The 19,200-nt window shown below is 39.4% G+C and overlaps 1 protein-coding gene across 2 annotated transcripts in view; it reads right to left on the bottom strand.

Moving 5' to 3' along the window:
- Positions 1-19,200, bottom strand: part of MET (MET proto-oncogene, receptor tyrosine kinase) — an 88,750-nt gene that overhangs the window by 12,692 nt on the left and 56,858 nt on the right. For both annotated transcript variants that reach the window (XM_021384871.1, XM_021384870.1), the window contains exons 9-14: positions 18,968-19,132; positions 18,012-18,111; positions 9,496-9,714; positions 3,904-4,050; positions 1,698-1,854; positions 761-901 (exon numbers count right to left, since the gene is read on the bottom strand). In XM_021384871.1, coding sequence (XP_021240546.1) covers positions 761-901; positions 1,698-1,854; positions 3,904-4,050; positions 9,496-9,714; positions 18,012-18,111; positions 18,968-19,132 — 929 coding nt within the window. The remainder of the gene's footprint in view (positions 1-760; positions 902-1,697; positions 1,855-3,903; positions 4,051-9,495; positions 9,715-18,011; positions 18,112-18,967; positions 19,133-19,200) is intronic.

Below are 19,200 nucleotides of genomic sequence, written 5' to 3' on the forward strand. Positions count from 1 at the left end.
CTTAAAGGACATGTTCACTCTGAAGTGGTGTGGTAAGAACAGTAGAGTTCTCTTCTGGAGAATGTCTACTCTAAAATGGTGTTACATAGTACATAAACTTATTTAGCACAGGATTAATCTTCCTTCATATTCCTAGACCTGCAAGGGAACACTGTGTTTTCTGAGTCTGGCATCCTAGCACACATGGATCTCCACTTGAACTGTCACATTCTACACAGCCCTTTATCTTAAATTTTAAACCGAACATTTCTAGGTGATACAACTTGCCATTTTATAGAAGGGCGATGAACAGACCAAAGAATACCAGTTTACAAAAGTTTCATTTCCCATTTGAGCTGACAGACCTGCTTTATAATGACTGTATGAAGTCATTGATACATACTGAAACTAAAACCACTTGCCATCCTTAAAATCATCTTTTTAGTCTGGGTTTGATCATAGTGTGACAAACATCATGATAATACAAAATCATTATAACCATTAGCTTCTAATTAATTGTGGAACATGTTTACAGTGAGCTTCTACTAATAGCATTTTATTAAATTCCTGAAACTGAAATAGACTAAAAGTAAAAATCCTTTTCACCTTAATCTTGGGAAGCACCAGAGAAGCTCAGTTCAAATAGTAAACCTGTGAACACGTGATAATCCCATACAAAGGAGACACGGTCAAACAGCCCAAATAGCTGCAATCTGAGGACAGAGGAAAAGCGAGATGCATAAAATGGCATCGTCTGTACAGATTCATAGTAAAGACATACCTTCTAGGAACGTCGATCTGTAATCTACAGATTCACTGGAGACCATTTCTGTTGTTGGACTGACACTCCTCGCGCTCACCAGCCTGTCCAGGTGAGGAGTGTGCACTCTGCCATCATAGCGCACCAGGTCACTTCCCAGATCTGAATGGGAAGGAGAAAGAAATATTATAACACCCTCATGTTTACTGCATGTGAACATTAATTTAGTTATTCATTTAATTTATGTGTTCCTCTCTGCTGGAAGGAAGGTCAGGTTGTATCTCAGGCAACTATAGGCAGGACCTGAACTTCAACTATTTGAGTAGGACAAGAATTGATGTAACATGTTAATGTCCTGTTCTTGGCCATACTGAAAGATTCAAGGGAGATCTGAAGCCTCTGGGACAGCCTCATGACTGGACTGTGATACCACATCAGAACAAGATCTGGCTATATAGCAGCTCCCTCCTCCTTCCCACTTGCATAGTGCAGCAGTTTCCGCTGGAAGGAAACTCAGACACAGGGGCCAGAAAGGAGGCAAACTTCGACCTAGTTCCTGATTTGAGTGAACAGGAGACTGGTACACTGCAGTGCTCTGTCTTGCACAACCTAGACTCAGCGTGAGGGACTTACAAGGACACTGGATGAAGCTGAAGTACATGTGGTTCCAGGTGTGCCATATACTTGTCCCCTCTTCTAAGGCTGACTGGGGAAAAGAAGTGACCATGTTTCCCTAATAGCTCAGAATTTCCTCCTTTAGGCAGAGCGCGGCCCTTCACCCAGCTCAGGCAACAGCCAATGGTTGAAATGCAATCTAAACATCGGACTAGATTGTGAAACTTCAGCTGACAGGTTACAGAGGGGCATTGCACAGAACTTAATCAGAGATAAATTAATGTTTTTAAAAAAATCTAAGTTATAACAACCGAATGATTGATTGGAGTTTACTACGATAGACCTTTAATCTGTTTCTTCTTCCTTCTCCAGAGAAAAAATACCAAAAAGATAAAAATTAAAATTGATGTTGAAACAACTCCAGCAATCAGTCCTGTGAAATTCTGATCTTGCCGGATCAGCACTTTCCCAATAACTGTTGACAAAACTTCTTGCTTCCACTGGAAAACAAACAAACAAACAAACAAACAAAAAAAAAAGGTAGTGTGATGATTTCAAAACACAAGTAAGAAATCGATTATTAATACTGAACTATAAACTGATATATATCATATGAAATACATATTGATTTTATGATGCTCTACTGAGATAAGACATTGGCAGTGCAGAAGTGATTTTACTGGTGTCTGTGAAATCAGATCTGTGTGTTTATGATACATTCCTTGCTTTCAGGAGCTCTGGTGGGGACACAGCTAAGTGTGTGCCACACCACACACACAGCACACACACATGCACACACACACACTGCATAAAAGGGCTACACTGCTGTCAAATGTTAATTAAAAATACCAAATTCATATATTTACTCAAACGTGCAGGGAAGCGTATGGGCCTATGGATACATAAGCTGAGATGTATACTTAAAAAAAAAACACCCAAATGTCTTTGATATGTGTCCTTCTGGCATAACCAGTCTATAACATCAAGCTGTCTTTCTGTTGACAGCGTGCCTGCATTTTAGTTCCCAAGGTCACGTGAGCCTGTCCCCTGCCAGCTTCTAGCTTGTCGACAGTTTAAAGAAACAAAACAAAACAAAACAACAACCCCTCAAATCAACAACTGAACAAAACTCCAAGCATCTAACAGGGAAAAACTGTTTCAGATCACATGGCACTAGCTCAGTCAGTTGGAATGCATTTGGCCATCCTTTCTCCTCCTCCTGTGGAATTCATTCCTCTGGGTACTGTAATGATGGATTTGCCCGTCAAAAGAGCAAATTTTCTTGTTCGCTGGGCAGACTTCAATTTCTGAGGCTCCTTGCCAGTAAACAAGCAGAAACCTTATTTAACCCCTTTGTGTTGTTGTACTCTTTTCTACATATGGAATACATGTCACACATATCTGCTGCTTAGAGGTTATGGCCTACTGTCACGTAGTAGAACGGATTGAATGAAATTGAGTATGTAAAAATACAAGTAGGTACAGAATGTAAAATATGAGCAAATATTATATGAAAATAGGCATTTACTAATCTGGGAAACAGATTTGCCTGAAGAGAGCTGCGCCTCATTCTACAGTTGGTTTGATATGCCCAAGATATTGATTTCTTACTTTTCAAAGCAAATTTATATTAAAATAAGTTAACATTTAGTGTACTAATAAAGTAAATGAATGATTACTATTTACTTAGATTGTAGTAACACATAAATATACCATTCAGAGGATACAGACTCACTGACATGAGTGCCATAAAAGCACAGAACAAAAAGATGGTCCCTGCTCTGAAGAGCTTACACAAACTTTAATCCTGGTCAAACTTAGATGACTATTAATGTTTCCACTGCTTCCAATGAATTGGAGTCCATGCTCAGCAAATTTATTTTGTTAAAATGTAATTCCTCCTCCCCTGTGATTTTACATATTTATATTCTTAAAATTTCAGATATTTTGAAAGATTTTTGTCCTATTCTATGAATCAGTAGGTCAAAACAGCCTACAATTTAAATCTGCAGTAGAATTCTGAATGACTATAGTGAGACCACATTTACAACAAAGATGAAACTCAAACATTTGGTCTCAGCATCTCCATCTTGAAAAACTGATGAAACTATATATATATAAAAGAGAAAAAATATTTCAGAAATGATCTGATCCTATTGACTATATTGAGGTTTTTTTTGGAAAAAAAGACTTGTGAACTCCTAAGAAAACCCACTCCGTTACAGTTTCTTGTTCTTTCCCACATGGCATCTCTTGTCTTTGAATTAAGAACTAGCATTTTATTTCCATGGTTCTTAGTTTAGGTTCTGCTTTGTGGCCAAGGCTCCAAAAAGTCTCCGCACAAACAGGTAATGGCAATAACAATGATAATATTTCATTCAAAATAGTTGATATTACTTGAATTTCCATCCCAAACAAACAGAGATTGTGATAGAGATATCTCTGAAAACACAGGATTAGGCTTACATTTGAAGTTTGTAAATTCAATAGTGTCACTGGGATTGATAATAGGTGACACTAATATCACACGTGTACTGTAGCTGCCTCACCTCTATATTTAGCTCACTGTTGGATTTCAGGAGATCGCTCGGAACTGTGCACAAAATTGTTTCTGACTGCAAGAGGAGGTTTTCACAGCTTTTATTTCCAACTTTTAGCACCTCTCCTTTAACAGCTTCTGAATCAATATAATTTCCCTTGAAAAAAAAAAAGAAAAAATCAATTTAATATTACATAATATCCTCATAACATTAAGGAGAAGGGCTTTTATTACCTCAGAAAATGTTTTTAATGGAAAAAAAACCACGTAAAATAAAACAGACTAATACAAGCTTACATTGCCCAGTCAATATGTGTATATCAGATTTATTCATGTAAATGGGAGTTTGACAGACAGGCCAGAGAAGGGGGGATAATAATGTTTAAAGATGAAATCTGTCGCTATTACTCACACAGCCCATAAAGACTTCTTAAAATGCAAATGTTTGAGGAATAATTTCTGGTGGTCCTGTTTAGATTTTTGCATAATTTTCACAAGAAAGAAAGCATTATGTGATCCTGTTGTTTACACAAAACGAACATTATATTATCCACAAACTAAAGGCATCTCAAATATTTTGTTTTGCAAGTGATTATGGCCAGGGGAGTGAAGCTCTCAGAAAGGAGTGAGTGAATTATAATAATAAAAAATGCAGAAATCTGTTAAAATCACGTGCCACAGACCAAAGAGGAACAAACTCTGTTAAAGACAACAGCATGAAAAGCGCACTCCCTGCACAGAAAACCTGCCTTCACATCCTAGACTTGGATGAAATATTATTCCTTCTGGTATTGTGATAGTGGTGTCCAAAGACCAAGGTCAGGATCTTTTGTGCGTAGGACTACATTGGTATTTAGGAAGCTACAGTTCTGCCCTGACCCATTTATAGTCTAGCTTAAGATAAGATGAAAGAACGGGCATATTATGAGGGAGTAAAAGGGGAGAAGGGAAGATAGGGAGTAACAGTAATACAGTCTATTGCTGTGGGCTGGACTGGGATTTTTTCATGAGACGGGAGGAAAGCGTCATGCCTGACACTGCTGTGAGGCCTCATTTACTGAAAAGAAAACAAGAATCCCATTCTGAAGAGCAAAATAAATGTTACTTTGGAAAATGTTTTTTTTTTAGGTCTGCTGCAGAAAGAGGCTGAGCCCTGGGGAAATTGTAATAAAAGTAAAAGGAGAGCCAGTTTAATGACCTATTTTGACTGGCAAAGCCATACCCCAGGTGAGTGCTTTTTAATTGCTGACCAAAAAAGTCCATTTTGCTCTTTTTTTTTCTACCTACTTGGAGCCATTCTGTTCGGTGTTGAATATTCAATAGGCCAGGAATTGACTAGTGGTTTAGTGCTTATTAGTCTGGAAACTTACTGCAGATTGTGAGCCATTCAGTTCAAATCTTTCCTTTGAGTCATTTACCTCAAAAGACCTGAACTCGGGTCTTCCGTGTTCAGGACAAAAGTATTGTCACGGAGAACGTGGATGAGTGGCCGCTCTTTTTCTTCTGCACCAGATCTTAGAAAATTTCCTCCTCCAAAACTGATGTTTAGCCAAAGAAAATAATCATACTGACATTTCCCAGCATGGTCCTTAGTCAGTTACAATGAAGACAGGTGTGGCAGAGAACATCCAAGATCTCAAATGTGATGTGAAACATGAAAATTGTGCCACTTATTTCTCTGGTGAGATATTTGTATTTATAAATACACACCAGTCATCTAGGCCTAGGCCTCTTATGGAAGCACGCAGAGTCCCGGCACTGGCTTGGTGCATCAGCACAACACACAACCAGGCCAGGCCTCTGCAGGTCGTGTGCAGCTCAGGGAATGGCCAGAAGAAGGAAAAGAACTGACACAGGAGTAAAGCAAGGCCCCTTCCCCACCGGTGCCTGTTCTGCTTGCACTACTGCTTCAGGCTTAGGCAGAGGCAAGCTCTGGAAGAGCTGCTGCAGCCCTCAGAGAGGGAAGGTAGTGGCCTGGCACACAGTCCCAAAACCTCAGGTCTGCTGCAGCACTTCAAAAATCATTCCTACATCAAGAGGCTGTTGAAGAACATTCTCAAGAGCCTCCAAAGCGACGTCCATGGTAGAGTTAGGGCACGTTTCCCCTTGGCAAATATGGGCTGCCAAATTATACTGATAGGGGTCATACTATCTTTGCAGTGTGTTATTGCTTCCAATATCTAAGGACAGGCTGTTCTTTTGCCATGTCTTTCGTCGGAAGTTCCCAACTGCACAAAGTTGTCTGAGGGAAGGACCTAGTCCTCTGAAAAGCTGTCAGTTTCTTCCTGGTCCAGATCAGTGGCTCCTGCAGGAGGCTGTCAACGGAGTCTTTAGCAGATTCTGTTCTTTACTTTTCCCTGACAGCAGGTTTTTCCTACTCTATGAGCTTCCTGTGCTGGCAGGAGATGGGAGCATTTCTAAAGTAATGTCTCTGTGGTGTTGAAGCAGTGAAGAGCCTCAAGCCGCTTTGCTGTGACCGCTCTGACCGGGGCATGGTGGGCACTGAGAGACTTCAAAGAGTCACATACTTGGCAGAAGAAGACAGTGATGATGTGTGTCCTTAAGAGATGTGGTAGTGTGGAAAACAAAAGGGCTGGCACTGAACACAAGAAAGGCTGGCATTTATGGTGCACAGTGCCTTGACTGTATTTTAGACAGAAGACTTAATATTTTTTTGCATGTAACATTTTCTTACAAAAACATCTTTTGGTCATCAGGGGAAACCAAACAGCACCTTTCAATCGGGAGCCACCGTCATTTGATGGAAGTTAATATGTCACAGTAGATTAGTCTGATTGAAAAACTTGTGATAAAAGATCCCTCCTCCTCTCTGAAACTAATTAAGAAAAAGATAAAAGAACTTTGGTTTGGTAGAACAGCCTGTTCACTGAAGCAAGCTGCCATTTAATTTCATGCTGAGCTTGCTTAATTACCGCACAAAATATGACCATGAGGCATGTAAACTTGTATGTGTGTATTTTTGTATGTGGGCATGGGGCGAGGGAAAAGTGTTGGCAATATGGCTTGTAATGATCTTTTGGCTCCCTAATATATTTTCTGAAAGCTGCCTCACTGTTTTGATAGAAGCATCCCACTATAACTAATTCTATTTAGAGGAGGATGTTAAATTGGGGCTTGTTCATGCTTTGTCGCAGAGACCAGCTTTCGCCAATGTTATTCTTCAGTTGGTTGCCAGGAAATAATCAGGGCATTAGGCTTAGGTAGATATTTGCCTTGTGTGCCTTGACTAAAGGTGACATCAATACTACAAAATTTTTACTTTGGTCAGTTCTCAGTGGGACAGTTCTCAGCCAGCCTTCCTCATCTCAGTGGCTTCTTCCTGACAATAAACCAGGGAGTTCTCCTTAAGGGAGAATAAAAGATCCAAGAGGAAAAGAAGAGAGTTAAAAAAAAAACAACCACCTGATTTTTAACCTAAGTCTTGGGGAGATTATGAAATAATTTATCCTGGAAGCATTTCCAAGCAGATGAAGGACAAAAGGCAGTTGGGAATAGCCAGAACAGGCTTCCCAAGAGTAGATTTTGCCTGAGTGGCCTGATTGCCCGCTATGAGGAGGTGATTGGCTCTGTTGATGAAATGAGAACACTTGAAAATGTTTACCTTGCTTTCAGCGAGGTTTGCAACACAATCTCTCCTAGTATTGAAAACAAATTTGCTTGATACAGGCTGTATGAGTGGACTATAGATTGGGTTAAAAAAAATGAATGTACTGTCAACTCAAAGATTACAAGTCTAACAAGTGGCATTTTTTGAGGGCTGATGATGGGACCAATACTGTTTAATCAACAACTTGGACAAAAGGACAGCTCAGCACATACTTTAGCAACAGCATATGTATATGAGATGGAAGGAGGTGATTGTTCTCCTCAGCTCTGCACTTGCAAGGCCACACCTGAATAACTGCGTTGAGTGTTGGGCCACACACTAAATCAGAAATAATGACAAACTGAAGCACAGAGGGCTGCTGAGATAGAAAAGGGGCTGAAGCACAGGATGCATAAAGTGAGGCTAGGGGAACTGTTTTTTTTTTTTCTGAACTGTAAAATCTCCATCCTTGGAGAATTTCAAAACTCATCTGGACAAAGCCATAAGCAACCTGACCTAATTTCAAACATAGCACTGCTTTGATCAAGGGAGTTAGACTACGAAGACCTCCAGAGGTTCCTTCCCATCTCATTTATTCTATGTTTCTTCTTAAATTAGTCTTCTTTCCAATTGGTTGTTATGTGTGACCTGGAAACAACTGAAAACTGCTGCTGTCACAGCACAGAGGCACTGAGCCATACAGAAGATATGTATTCCCAGCTCTCTGTTAATCTGCACACCAGCACTCTCTTTAGTGTGTCTCCATGAACAGGCAAACTTTTACTCTGCAGTGAGGAAGGGGTGATTGGATGACAAGGAGTTCCGAGTAGGAAAACAGAATAACAAAAATCCCTAGACTGATTATTCTTTGGAATTTGCCCAAAACACGTTGTGGTATCATAACACATCAGAGAGTTTGACTGGGACCCAGCATGACAAACACAGTCTCTGAGGTAAGCCCTTCTGCTTTTCTGCAACCTAGAAATTGGCTCATTGGGCCACCTTGGAGTCAAAAACTTCAGGGCTCCCAGATTTTATGGCTGTATAGGGGAAAAGGGTTTTGGCTTAAAGAGTGATGGAGCATGTACACCATTAAGGGAGATTCTTTTCTCTACAAGTTTCATTGTGCCATATATATTATAAATGTTCTATGGAAATAAAACGTACATAATAAATTTTCATACACATTCATTGTAAATTAGAATTCCCTGTAATTTTATCCTGTTTCTTTTTGATGCTCTAAATCAGAAAAGTACTAAATTTCAGGAAATCAGATTCACAAATTAATTTAACATTCTTTGCAGTACTCTTGTTCAAAGAAGACTGTGCCTGTGAGGGCCACAGATTCCTCAGAGATGGTTCTCAGTGCCCACTAGGCTATTTTCAGTGCTCTTTTAACCAGCACTCAGTATTAACTTTGCATTTTTCATGGATCCATAAATATTTAGGCTACATTGGTGGCCGATCTTGAGTGACTGTGCACAGAACAGAATTTCCCTCAGCTCTAGAAAGCCAAAACTGCTGGGACACTTCTTAAGGGTAACTCCACAACATCCATGAGGAAGAACACAAAACTGTATGACAGTAAGAGCTGGGACACACACAGACCACACACTTCAAGTTCTGGGCTGCTGGCCATATTTAATCCTAGACTGGTGACACAGCCTGTAGCAGTCAGATTCTGCTACAGTTGTCTCACTCACTGCTCAGAGGTTGGGGAAATCCCCTCTTCCTCCCCACCTGATGTCAGGGACCACTCTGGAATGCCACCTCTTTTATCTTTTAAGTTGTGACAATTTGAGGTCTGGATGAAAGCATTACCAAACACACTGTGCTCAGTTCCTCTCTGCCTTTGTTTCCTTGGGTCTTCCTTTAATTTATCAACAGGTCTGCTCTGTAGTACAGCGCTGATGTGCACTTCACAACTTTCAGTGCAGGTATAAATACTTCCATTGAAAAATGAATAATTTAAAAACTTATTTCAGCATTTCTTACCTTAATTTCCAGAACGTTTGGGTTGCTCCTTGAGATGAACACTGGCTTTTCAAAATGTTTAAATACAGGATTATTTACGTAATCAAAATCAAAGTACAGAGAGCTGACACCATCAAAAATAAAGAATACTTTGGTTACAAATGGTGGTTGAAGATTGAAGGCTTTCAGGGAAGGAGTTGTACAGCAGATTATCTCTGAGCTGGAGCGGTGGCTACATGCCTATAGGAAAGAAAGGAAGAATTGGAGCAAGTACGTGCATAGGAAGTAACTGATGAACATCGCTGTTGTTTAACAATACACATATATTGAAAAAATAAACACCAGAAGTCTTGTTCTTCTTTAACCAAAGGAAAGTCTTGATCAAGGCTACTCAGTGTTTGTTTAGAGTGGGGAGAAGGGTGTAAAAACTCAGTGGTGTTTGCAATCTTGTTGAGGAAATGTTCAAGTAAACAAGCTTCCTGGCCTGATTGTTCACAGCACTTTTAAAGTAAATATTTTGAAGATAATTAGTGGAAAATGATTTCCAATGCCAAAGATCATCAGGAGGCTACCCTTTCACTGGGCTGTATGGGGACACAAAGCAGCCATAACTCAAATATCCAGTCTGTGTCAGAGTGAACACAACATGGATTTCTCTGCCTTTTTTACCACCAAAGCAATAGCAAGGGACTAGAGTAGTTAAAAATAGGGCAAACGCATCTGACTGAAACAGTGGAAAATAAAAGCAAAGCACTGTTTATTCATGGCGTAGCTGAGCTGCAGTTTTTTTAGACAGTTGTTAGGGACTCTGAGAAAGTGCTTTAAAGCCAAAACCACTGTGGGTACTGGCCTATGAAAGTTCAGCAAAATGTATCTTCTTTCTAAAATGGTATGTGTAGAACCCCAGAAGTGTGGCACTTGGTGTTAGGTATAACACAACTAAGTCCCTCTGGGAAGTGTTGACAGCAGGATGTGTTTCACGCTGTATATCCCTGGGTGAGTGAGGATGAAGGGTTTGCTTCTCAGTGCAATGTGGAAGCTGCTCAACAACATGTGTGAAGCAGCATTTTCCCTTCACTCTGCACTTATTCCCACTAACGGTGTGCTCTGGACCAAGCAATGCTTCCCAGGTGAAGGATGCAACCTGTGTTCCAGAAGGCCTGCTAGGGAGCACACTGTGCCCTGGAGCTGTGAATCAGACTAAGATATGTGGCCAGGGTGCTTCCATCCATCCAGCAGCACCTTGACACAGGTTTCTTGAGACAGACAAGATGGATCAATGTCCTTCCTAAAAGAATTTGTGTGTTGCAAGCAAGGCAGCCTGATCTGAAGCTGAGTCTGGTCAGTTTACAGGGATAATGTGAATCCCTGCAGGTGGGATTCATCCAGCCTGTGTCTAGACACCCAGACTGCAGTTAGTTGTCTAAATACCCTCAATAGTCAGCAGAGGCGGGGTTCATCTGATCTGTTTTAGACAACTTTAAATAGATGAACAGTACTCTTGAAGGATCAACTTTTCTCTCTTGACTTTAGGGGTTTCTAGATAACTAATTTGATTATATCATCAACAGCACATCTACAAGCATTGATGGGAAGTGTGGTGGGTGCTGGGAAGCATCACACACATTGCAGAGAGGCTCTTTTGTGATTATGTTGTATTCTCCCTTCACTGTGCCTCCCCTTCATGCTGCCTGCAGTGGATACGGTTGAAGGACTTCTGGCACAGAGTTGCTTCAGCTCCACAGTACGTTTGTATAAGCCTTGTATAAGTAGTTCCCAGTACACTGTGCTCCGAAAGCAGACTTTACATTGTTCTTTATTGTAAATAGAGTGGCTGACATGTGGTCCAGTAACAATGAGGCTTATATACTAGTCATCATAAATCTTACATTTGATCTACATGATATTTCCCTGCAAAACAAACAGAGCTGTTGTGCATCGATGTTTTGTGCATCGAGGGAGGGCCAAAATATATATATTTTCTGTTTTGCTTTGCAAATTAAATTGATTCTCATTATAAAATGCTGTCTGAAGAAGCTGTGAAATTGGTTTACATTTTTCTCTAATATGCTAAATTCATGCAATGTAATTTTGCTTTGTTTCCAATCAGTGACATAACATTTCAAGCTATATCAATTATGTACTCATATTAGCTTGAAAAGTAAGATTTAATTAGATATCTGCAAATCGGTGCTTTTTCTTATCACCATAGCAATTTTGTTTCTTTGCATAATATTATGAAATCTCAAATCTGCCCAGAAAAACGTGTTTAAGGTTCTGAAACTGAGCATTAGACATTTGGAGCTCTACTACAAGGTTTATATATCTGTGACTTTTGTGCCCAGTTCAATAACTCAGTGTAGCTCTCAGTAACGCCAGGGGAACTTGCACCCATGCAACTAACAGCACACCTAGACTCTTAATTCACGAATAGTTGTGCACCCCCATAACAAGGTGATCTGTGGGACACAAGCCAAGGCAGAATTTCCCTCCGTTTCCTTACAGTAACAGAGAATTGCTGTTCTTTCTCTTTTGAATGCCTTGCTATAGACCATTTACCACATCTCATGCTTTGTTATATCACATGGATCTAGAAATTCATTTGAATCAGTATTGTAATAAGATGCATCATTAATATAATGTATGACCGAGCTGGATTTTTCCTTGTTATATGAATATTCGTAAAGTTATATATCATATTGTGTCAATTCTAAAAAGAGATTACTAAAATATATATATATAATTATAAAACCAATTAGGTCCTAGGTAATCATTATATTTATTTGATTAATGTAAATTCATTAGACTTTTTATCTACTGTAGAGCAGTGATGTCTGTTAAATGAATAGCGGTGGTATTCATAACTTTGTTTGTGGCTATCTATTAGAATCAGATACTTTACTTTATCAGGCTGGTCTCTGAAGAGAATGCTTTCAGAGAATGATAAAAATCTAATAATACTCTTTGGAGGGGATGCAATGTGACTGATTGGTAAGGTCAAGAAAAATCTTATTTGCAATGCCCTTATTGGTACATGATTTGACATGACATTTTTACCTTGAAATTGGTTTTAGCAATTGAAGAATATGATGGTTTAGTTTTCAAGAAATATTGGATTGAGGATCTATAAGAAAAAAACAAATTCAATCTATTGCCTACTCAATTAAGATACTGCCTATCACCCAGCACCTTTAACTTTTATTTAATTAGGCTTTAGAGTGAATTCACTTTAAAAGCTAAACCTGTATTCTTCCTATGACTATAATCTACATCTGAAGACAATAAGGAAGAAAAGATGTAAAAATTATGAAGCATTTCACAAGCATAAATAAATGCTATACCCCAAAGGGAATAATAATCCATTGCACAATGCATATGACTCATCACTTAAAGGTATGTATTCTTGCTTCATTTGTAAAATATGACCCTTGAGGCAATTAATTCAAACCTGACCTACAGAATCTGAACTTCGATGCCCAATTCAATTTTTTTCATCTGACACATCTACAGGAAAAGTACGAGGGAGGATCTTGGAGCTCCAAAGGTCTCCCAGCAGCCGACCCAGATATGAGAGGGGCAGTCGGATGTGTATTACAGGATCTCTAGCAGTCAGAAAGGAGAAAAACACCAATTTGTCCTTTCATAAAAAGTCTAAACTTTTGGAGTTCCAGTGAGAAATGAAAGATGAATGAGTTTAAGGGCAGACCAGGAGAGTCTCCACCTGCCAAGAATGTTTTCTCAGAAGAGAGAAATGAGAATTCATGTCCAACTTGAGGAAAGCCCGTTCAGAATGCTTTTGTGTGTAGGTGAGAAATGCAGCAGTGACACTCAAGCAGGGTATCTTGAAGATTTTCAGAAAGCTCATGGGCTTTTGCTGTCATTTCTGTTGGTTCTAATGGTTTGGCAACATTTTAATTTCAGTTGTCTCTTAGGCGAAAGCACTGGAGATGATACTTTCAGTTTACCAGATTACTGGCCAGAAGATGGAGTAAACCTTCTTGCTCCTGCGTCTGAGAGCCAGCTCTTCATACAATATGACTGATACTGACTGGGAGTCCTTGGGCTTGGGATGGTTAATGTACCTGATAGCAGTCCCAGGGACCCTGATGAGTTTGTGGCATGGGCTCTTCTCTGATACCTACCACTTAATTCCTTTCTTTGTGAGAAATGTACATGAGATGCAGATGCAGCACAGAAAGAAAGGACATGGTTCCCCTTCATGAGGGAAGATCTTTGCTGAGCTTCTGTAGCAGCGTTGTTCCACAAAGTGAACATAGCTAGAAGATCTGACCCCACGTGGTTTTGGATACAAAATCAGAAATAACTTCAATAATCCCACACTCACCATCCATAGTTCCCAGAGAATTTCTTCTATTATTCTTTAATAAATCTATGATGGACACTTGCGGGTGAATTCTAGGGAGTTTGATGGGTATTATGAATAAAGATTTTAAAATGTAATTTGTTATTGCAAAGGATCCCCAAATGGCAACTCACTATCGGGAATTTGCTATTACAGTCTTTCATAGAGAAAATATTGGCCTCCAAGACCTTCAAGTACAGGAGAATCATCTAGCGGGAGTTATAGAAGTCACAAGGTACTTATTTTGTAGACAGGCTCCTGATCAAACACCATCCAAAACCAGCCCTGCCTTTATACAGAAACAATGCAAAGTGAAAGGAAGGAATGAACTGCTACCCTCCTTGTGCACCTCACAGAGGAACTGAACGTGTGAGCAGAAGTGAGAGGCTGGAGTATGCTTATGCACTGGCTAGAGCTCTTGGGAAGAGGAATTTACGCATCACTCCTCAAATTCATATTTTTTGCCCTTAATAAGAACAAATGGTCAAAAGAACTCATGAAACAGAATTAAAAAGAAACACGTTGCCAATACTGAAACATATGGTTCAATAGCTAGAACATTTTTTTCACTCATGTTGAAATAATGAATTTGAAGAAGGCAAGACATATTGACAGTGTTAGTGGAATGTAATATAAACACAATTAATATGAACACAGTATTGAATAATTTCAATGACATTTAAATAAATATGGAAATAAAATTATAAAATTGAAGCAACTTATTTTTATGTTACAGAAGAGAAATTTTCAGGAATACTGAACTGCAAACGTGTGCAGCTGCCATGTTTCTTCTACAGGAGGCTGGCATATGCTTCCAGAGCTTTTCAGTTTCAATGACACTGCAATTCTTACGGGGCATTTTTCCATAGAAATTATTTTACCAGCTCTACTGCTCATCTGGAAAGAAGCGGATGCCCCAAGAAGCACAAGCTGATTCTGTCTCCTGAGGTTTTGTGATGCTGAGCACTCCCAGCAGCTCCTGCTGCTTGCTGAAGTGACCCTCCACTCACACCCTGACTACATCGGTGCTCCAGGCCACAATTAAGCTTGGCAGAATGAATTAATGGCTTGGGGACAGACAGATGACAGGAAAAGGAGAAAGCTCTTTTAAGTCAGGCACCACCAGTTTTAGGCAAATGGGAGAGCATCTGGGAGATAAAAGAAAGAGGGAATGGAGCTCTAAGAAACAATATTTATTATGTAAGGTCAGGGTTTGGTTTGGTTTGCTTCAAATGGCAAAGAGAAAGGCTGAATCATAACATAGTGCAAATAAGTAAAATTAGCAGGAGGGGCTGGTAATCTGTTGCTTGTGTCCACTGAGGGTTCAACTAATTAGCAGCTGGGATTCAGGTTAATTGTTAGAAAGAATTACTTCCAAACCACGAGGTAAGCAGGTAGAGCAGCTCTCTCCAAAGCTTGTTTAAGTGAGATTGTGAAATTTCCTTCTCAAGGAGCTTTAATAACAGCCTAGACAAATATCTGTCAGGCAGTGGTCTGTGTATGTTTGCTGCTGCTGCAAAGAAGCAGGCCAGGCGAGGTCTTTGTGGTACCTCCCAGCTGCACTTTCCTTTGATGCTCTGGGATGTATTTCAGTGCTGGCTTCAGTTTTCCCAAGAGCCAGAGTTTCTGAATGCTGACAAAAGCAGCTTCCTGGAGGCTGGTGAGAGAAGACTGAAAAGAAAAAGGGCTTAAAGGACAATTAAAAAATGACTCAGTTCATTCTCCTCTCCCAAGCTATGGAAGCAAAAAGATACATGGCCTCAGCTGCAGGACTTGATTATGTTGGTTTGCATTGCATTGTCTGTCTGGCTTTGCTCTATTCAGGACTACAACTTATTTCTCCTTTGTTAACATTATAGTTGTCCATTGCGTTGCTCTGGATTGCTGCTGGAAAGAGTTCCTCATCGTTATTTATTTCTGTAATGACTAGATGAAAGTTTGCTTTTTGGCATATTGCTCATGCATAGGGCCCAGAATCTCCCACACAGGATGAGACAGGTTGCAGCCATAGGCATCCTTTGCAAGCAATCATGGTGTAACCTTTTTCTGTCCCTTTTAAGTCTTCGCCTTCTCCCTGAGAACAAATATCCATCCTGGAGAAATAAACTTGAGATAGAGACTGGTGGCAGAACAAACGGTAAGCAGAGCTGAGCTGCCACAGAGGGAAGCCATGGAGTGCCAGAGGCCTTTAATTGCAATGGAGCAACATATATTACTTGGGCAGTGTCAAAGCATAATACACTCTTGATTATAATCTGTTTGAGGTTATAGCCCAGCTCTTCATGCAAGGGGATGTGACTATGTGCCCAGCTGCTGGCTCATATTCCTACAGCTTCGTAAAGATATTGACAGTGGTGGGGAACAGATATCCTCATGGACAAGGAGGCTCAGACCTGACTCCTCTTGTCTGTTGACAAATATCATACACACTGCAAGGTACGAAAGAAAAAGAATGTGGGAGATTAATTATGGCTGTTCATGCCCATGCCTTTTCTAAAATAGCAGGTTAAAAGGCAGCACAGGAAGAAATCACTGCTCAAAGGACTATTTGCTCCGCAGTATTTGGGGAAGAGAGGAAACTCTAGTATTGATTGCCTGGAGTTGCCAGTCACTTCTGCAGAATGGATTTACTTTCTTACTTCAGATCCTTTTAAAGCTGTACAAATCCCAAAGAAGTATCCAAACACAGTCTTCATGGATTTTGAAGAACAAGATGTTATGAGATATTTTTACATCATGCATTGTTGAAATTCTCACTCTAAATCAGATTTTGAACTCCAGCAAGTTCCAAATACTCCCTGTGCTCACTGACTGGAAATCTGATAAACAAGGTATGCAGAATCAGTCCCTGAAGAGGGGGAATTTTTGCATATTCTCTCAGGGAAATAGAAAAAGCAAGTGAATGAAAAAGAATCCAAGCTCATATCTACCCAAAGCAAAATCTAAAGAACTGATTTCAGCAAATCTTTTGCACTTAGAAATAGTTGTGCCCATAGTGCTGAAAATCCAAGAAATTCTGAACTTGGTTGATTTCACCAAAATATTTTATTTTACAACTCATGTGAAGTGCATTTTTGATAACACTGAACACTGCATCATTGCAGGGGCACTGATTTCCAGATTAAAATTTGTACCCACTAAATTAAAAGCCATTATTACATCCAGCTGAAATTCAGGTCCCAACACTCAAAATATTATACGAATCAGGATCAGGAGGAATATTATGACCCTGAAACTATAAAAGACTGAAAATTTGCCAACATAGCTAGAATTCGATACAGGAAATAGCATATGATGTTCATTAGAAACAAGGTAAGAATTTGAGCAGTAGTGTAGCATGTTATAATGTGTAGGTTAATTTAGCTTCAATTAGGCTAAACAGACCATGGAAGATGAGAAAATGTCAGAGATGTAAGACAAATGTGTAGGCAAAAGGTTACAGGAAACAGTTCCAGTCCCAGTAGCCAATAAATGTCATCTTGCCTTATAAAAATTAAAGTCGATCACATGACCATATCTGGTGATCATATTTAGATTAAGATACTGCACATTCTGGTAACAAAAGAAACTTCTGAATTTATGTTCATGAAGAGGTTTCCAATTGCAGATGCCCAAACCTTTCTTAATACTTAGTTACTGAACTTGGGGTAAATGTTTCCTCACTTACCAAACAGGTAATTTGGCAATTAGCAGTTTTTTAAAACAATACTTACTCTTGATTTTACATACATACTTTTCCTCTTTCTTTGATGTTTGTTTCATTTTCTTCTTATATCCACAGTCACCACTGAAATACATTTCCTACTTACCAGATTTCAACTTGCATGTCTGGTAAATCTGGCATACATGTGTTGTGTTTTTCTGTCTTCAGTCATTGAATTTGCACTGCTAAATTGTGATATAAAAACCTTGTATTGGACACTGTGAAAGTCTAATCTCTCTGCAACAATTTTCTTGAAAACAATTATTCTTCTCCTCTAATTTCCAATTGCTGACAGGTTTTGCCTGTGCAAAGCTATTTTTCCACTGAAACCCTCTTAGAAGAAAGCATCAAAGCATCAGTGAAAGCCCTGAAGTTTTATGGCAAAAATCAAAGTGTTTTGACTGAAAATTCTGTGCCATTTACCACATGAAGACGTAAGATAGCAGATCGCCTTCGTCAATAGAGACTCACCACAGTGAAGTTCATTCCCAGTTTAGGTACAGTAATCACCATCTGAGGAAAGCACACTGAGTTCAAGTTGATTCCCTGAGCTGTAATTGTACTTCCACCACTAGGGAAAATTAAAAAAAAAAAGAAGAAAAAAAAAGATAAGTAGGATAATGATGCATCTGCTATGATAACCTTAATTACAAATTATATTTTATACTAAATGACAACATAAAACCAGAATTAGGGATATACAGGATGAATGCAAATACATAGCTCTGAGCAGCGAGATTTTTTTTCTGGGAAACAAATTTTACACTTGTTATAACAGCTAACCATACACAAAAAAAGAAAATTAATTTTAAATATTGCAGTGTGCCAGGATATAAAACAAATGTGTGAATTTTAAAGGAGAGTATATTTAACATTTTCTAAGTTGCTGCTTTCAGTGGTGCTGAAAAAGGTGTCTTTTTTACTGCTGACATTTTTTTGGCAAAGGCAGACGGTTTGGATTAGAGCTACTGATACAATAAATATGTCACGTAAAAATACACACATACTACCATACATATACATTCATAATATTTATGATTTGCTGGATTTAGGCGATTTTAAAATCCATTTGCTCTCCTGAGTACTGCTGACTTGTCACATTAAATGATTTTCCTCACTAATCAGTGTAATGTCCAGACACAGCATAGGAGACCCACTTAGCTGTACAGTAGGTATCTCAGCAGGACATCACAGGTACACTCGGCAGCAGTTAGGAGTTAAATCACATAAAGAACAGAGGTGCCCTTCCCCCCTCTCCTTCACCTCTGAAAGGAAATGATCTGCCCTCTGCAACTGCACCATAATACAAGCAATTGGCGTGGCAGATAGAGATAAAAATGCAATTTCTTTTGATAGATTGCTGCACGGCACAGCCACGCTTCTTTCATTCATTACTTTTCTTATTTCTATGAGAAACTTTTACTCACCTAAGAAAAGATTTGGCCGGATGAATTTTTAAAACAACGGGGTCTTCTCTGTAGGTGAAATAACCTTTTGCGTCTCTGATAGCTTCGTCGATGCCCACCCTCACGCGGTATTCCTGGGGGATTCGTTGTGCTGGAGTGTAGCACTCCACAGTGCTTTCCGATATGCTGGAAGCACAGAGAGGGGCTTGCTTGTTAGCATTATAAAGCACATACTCTGTTTAAAACCTTATCCT

Source organism: Numida meleagris, chromosome 1 (genome assembly GCF_002078875.1).
Source record: "Numida meleagris isolate 19003 breed g44 Domestic line chromosome 1, NumMel1.0, whole genome shotgun sequence".
In the NCBI taxonomy this organism is placed as follows: domain Eukaryota; kingdom Metazoa; phylum Chordata; class Aves; order Galliformes; family Numididae; genus Numida; species Numida meleagris.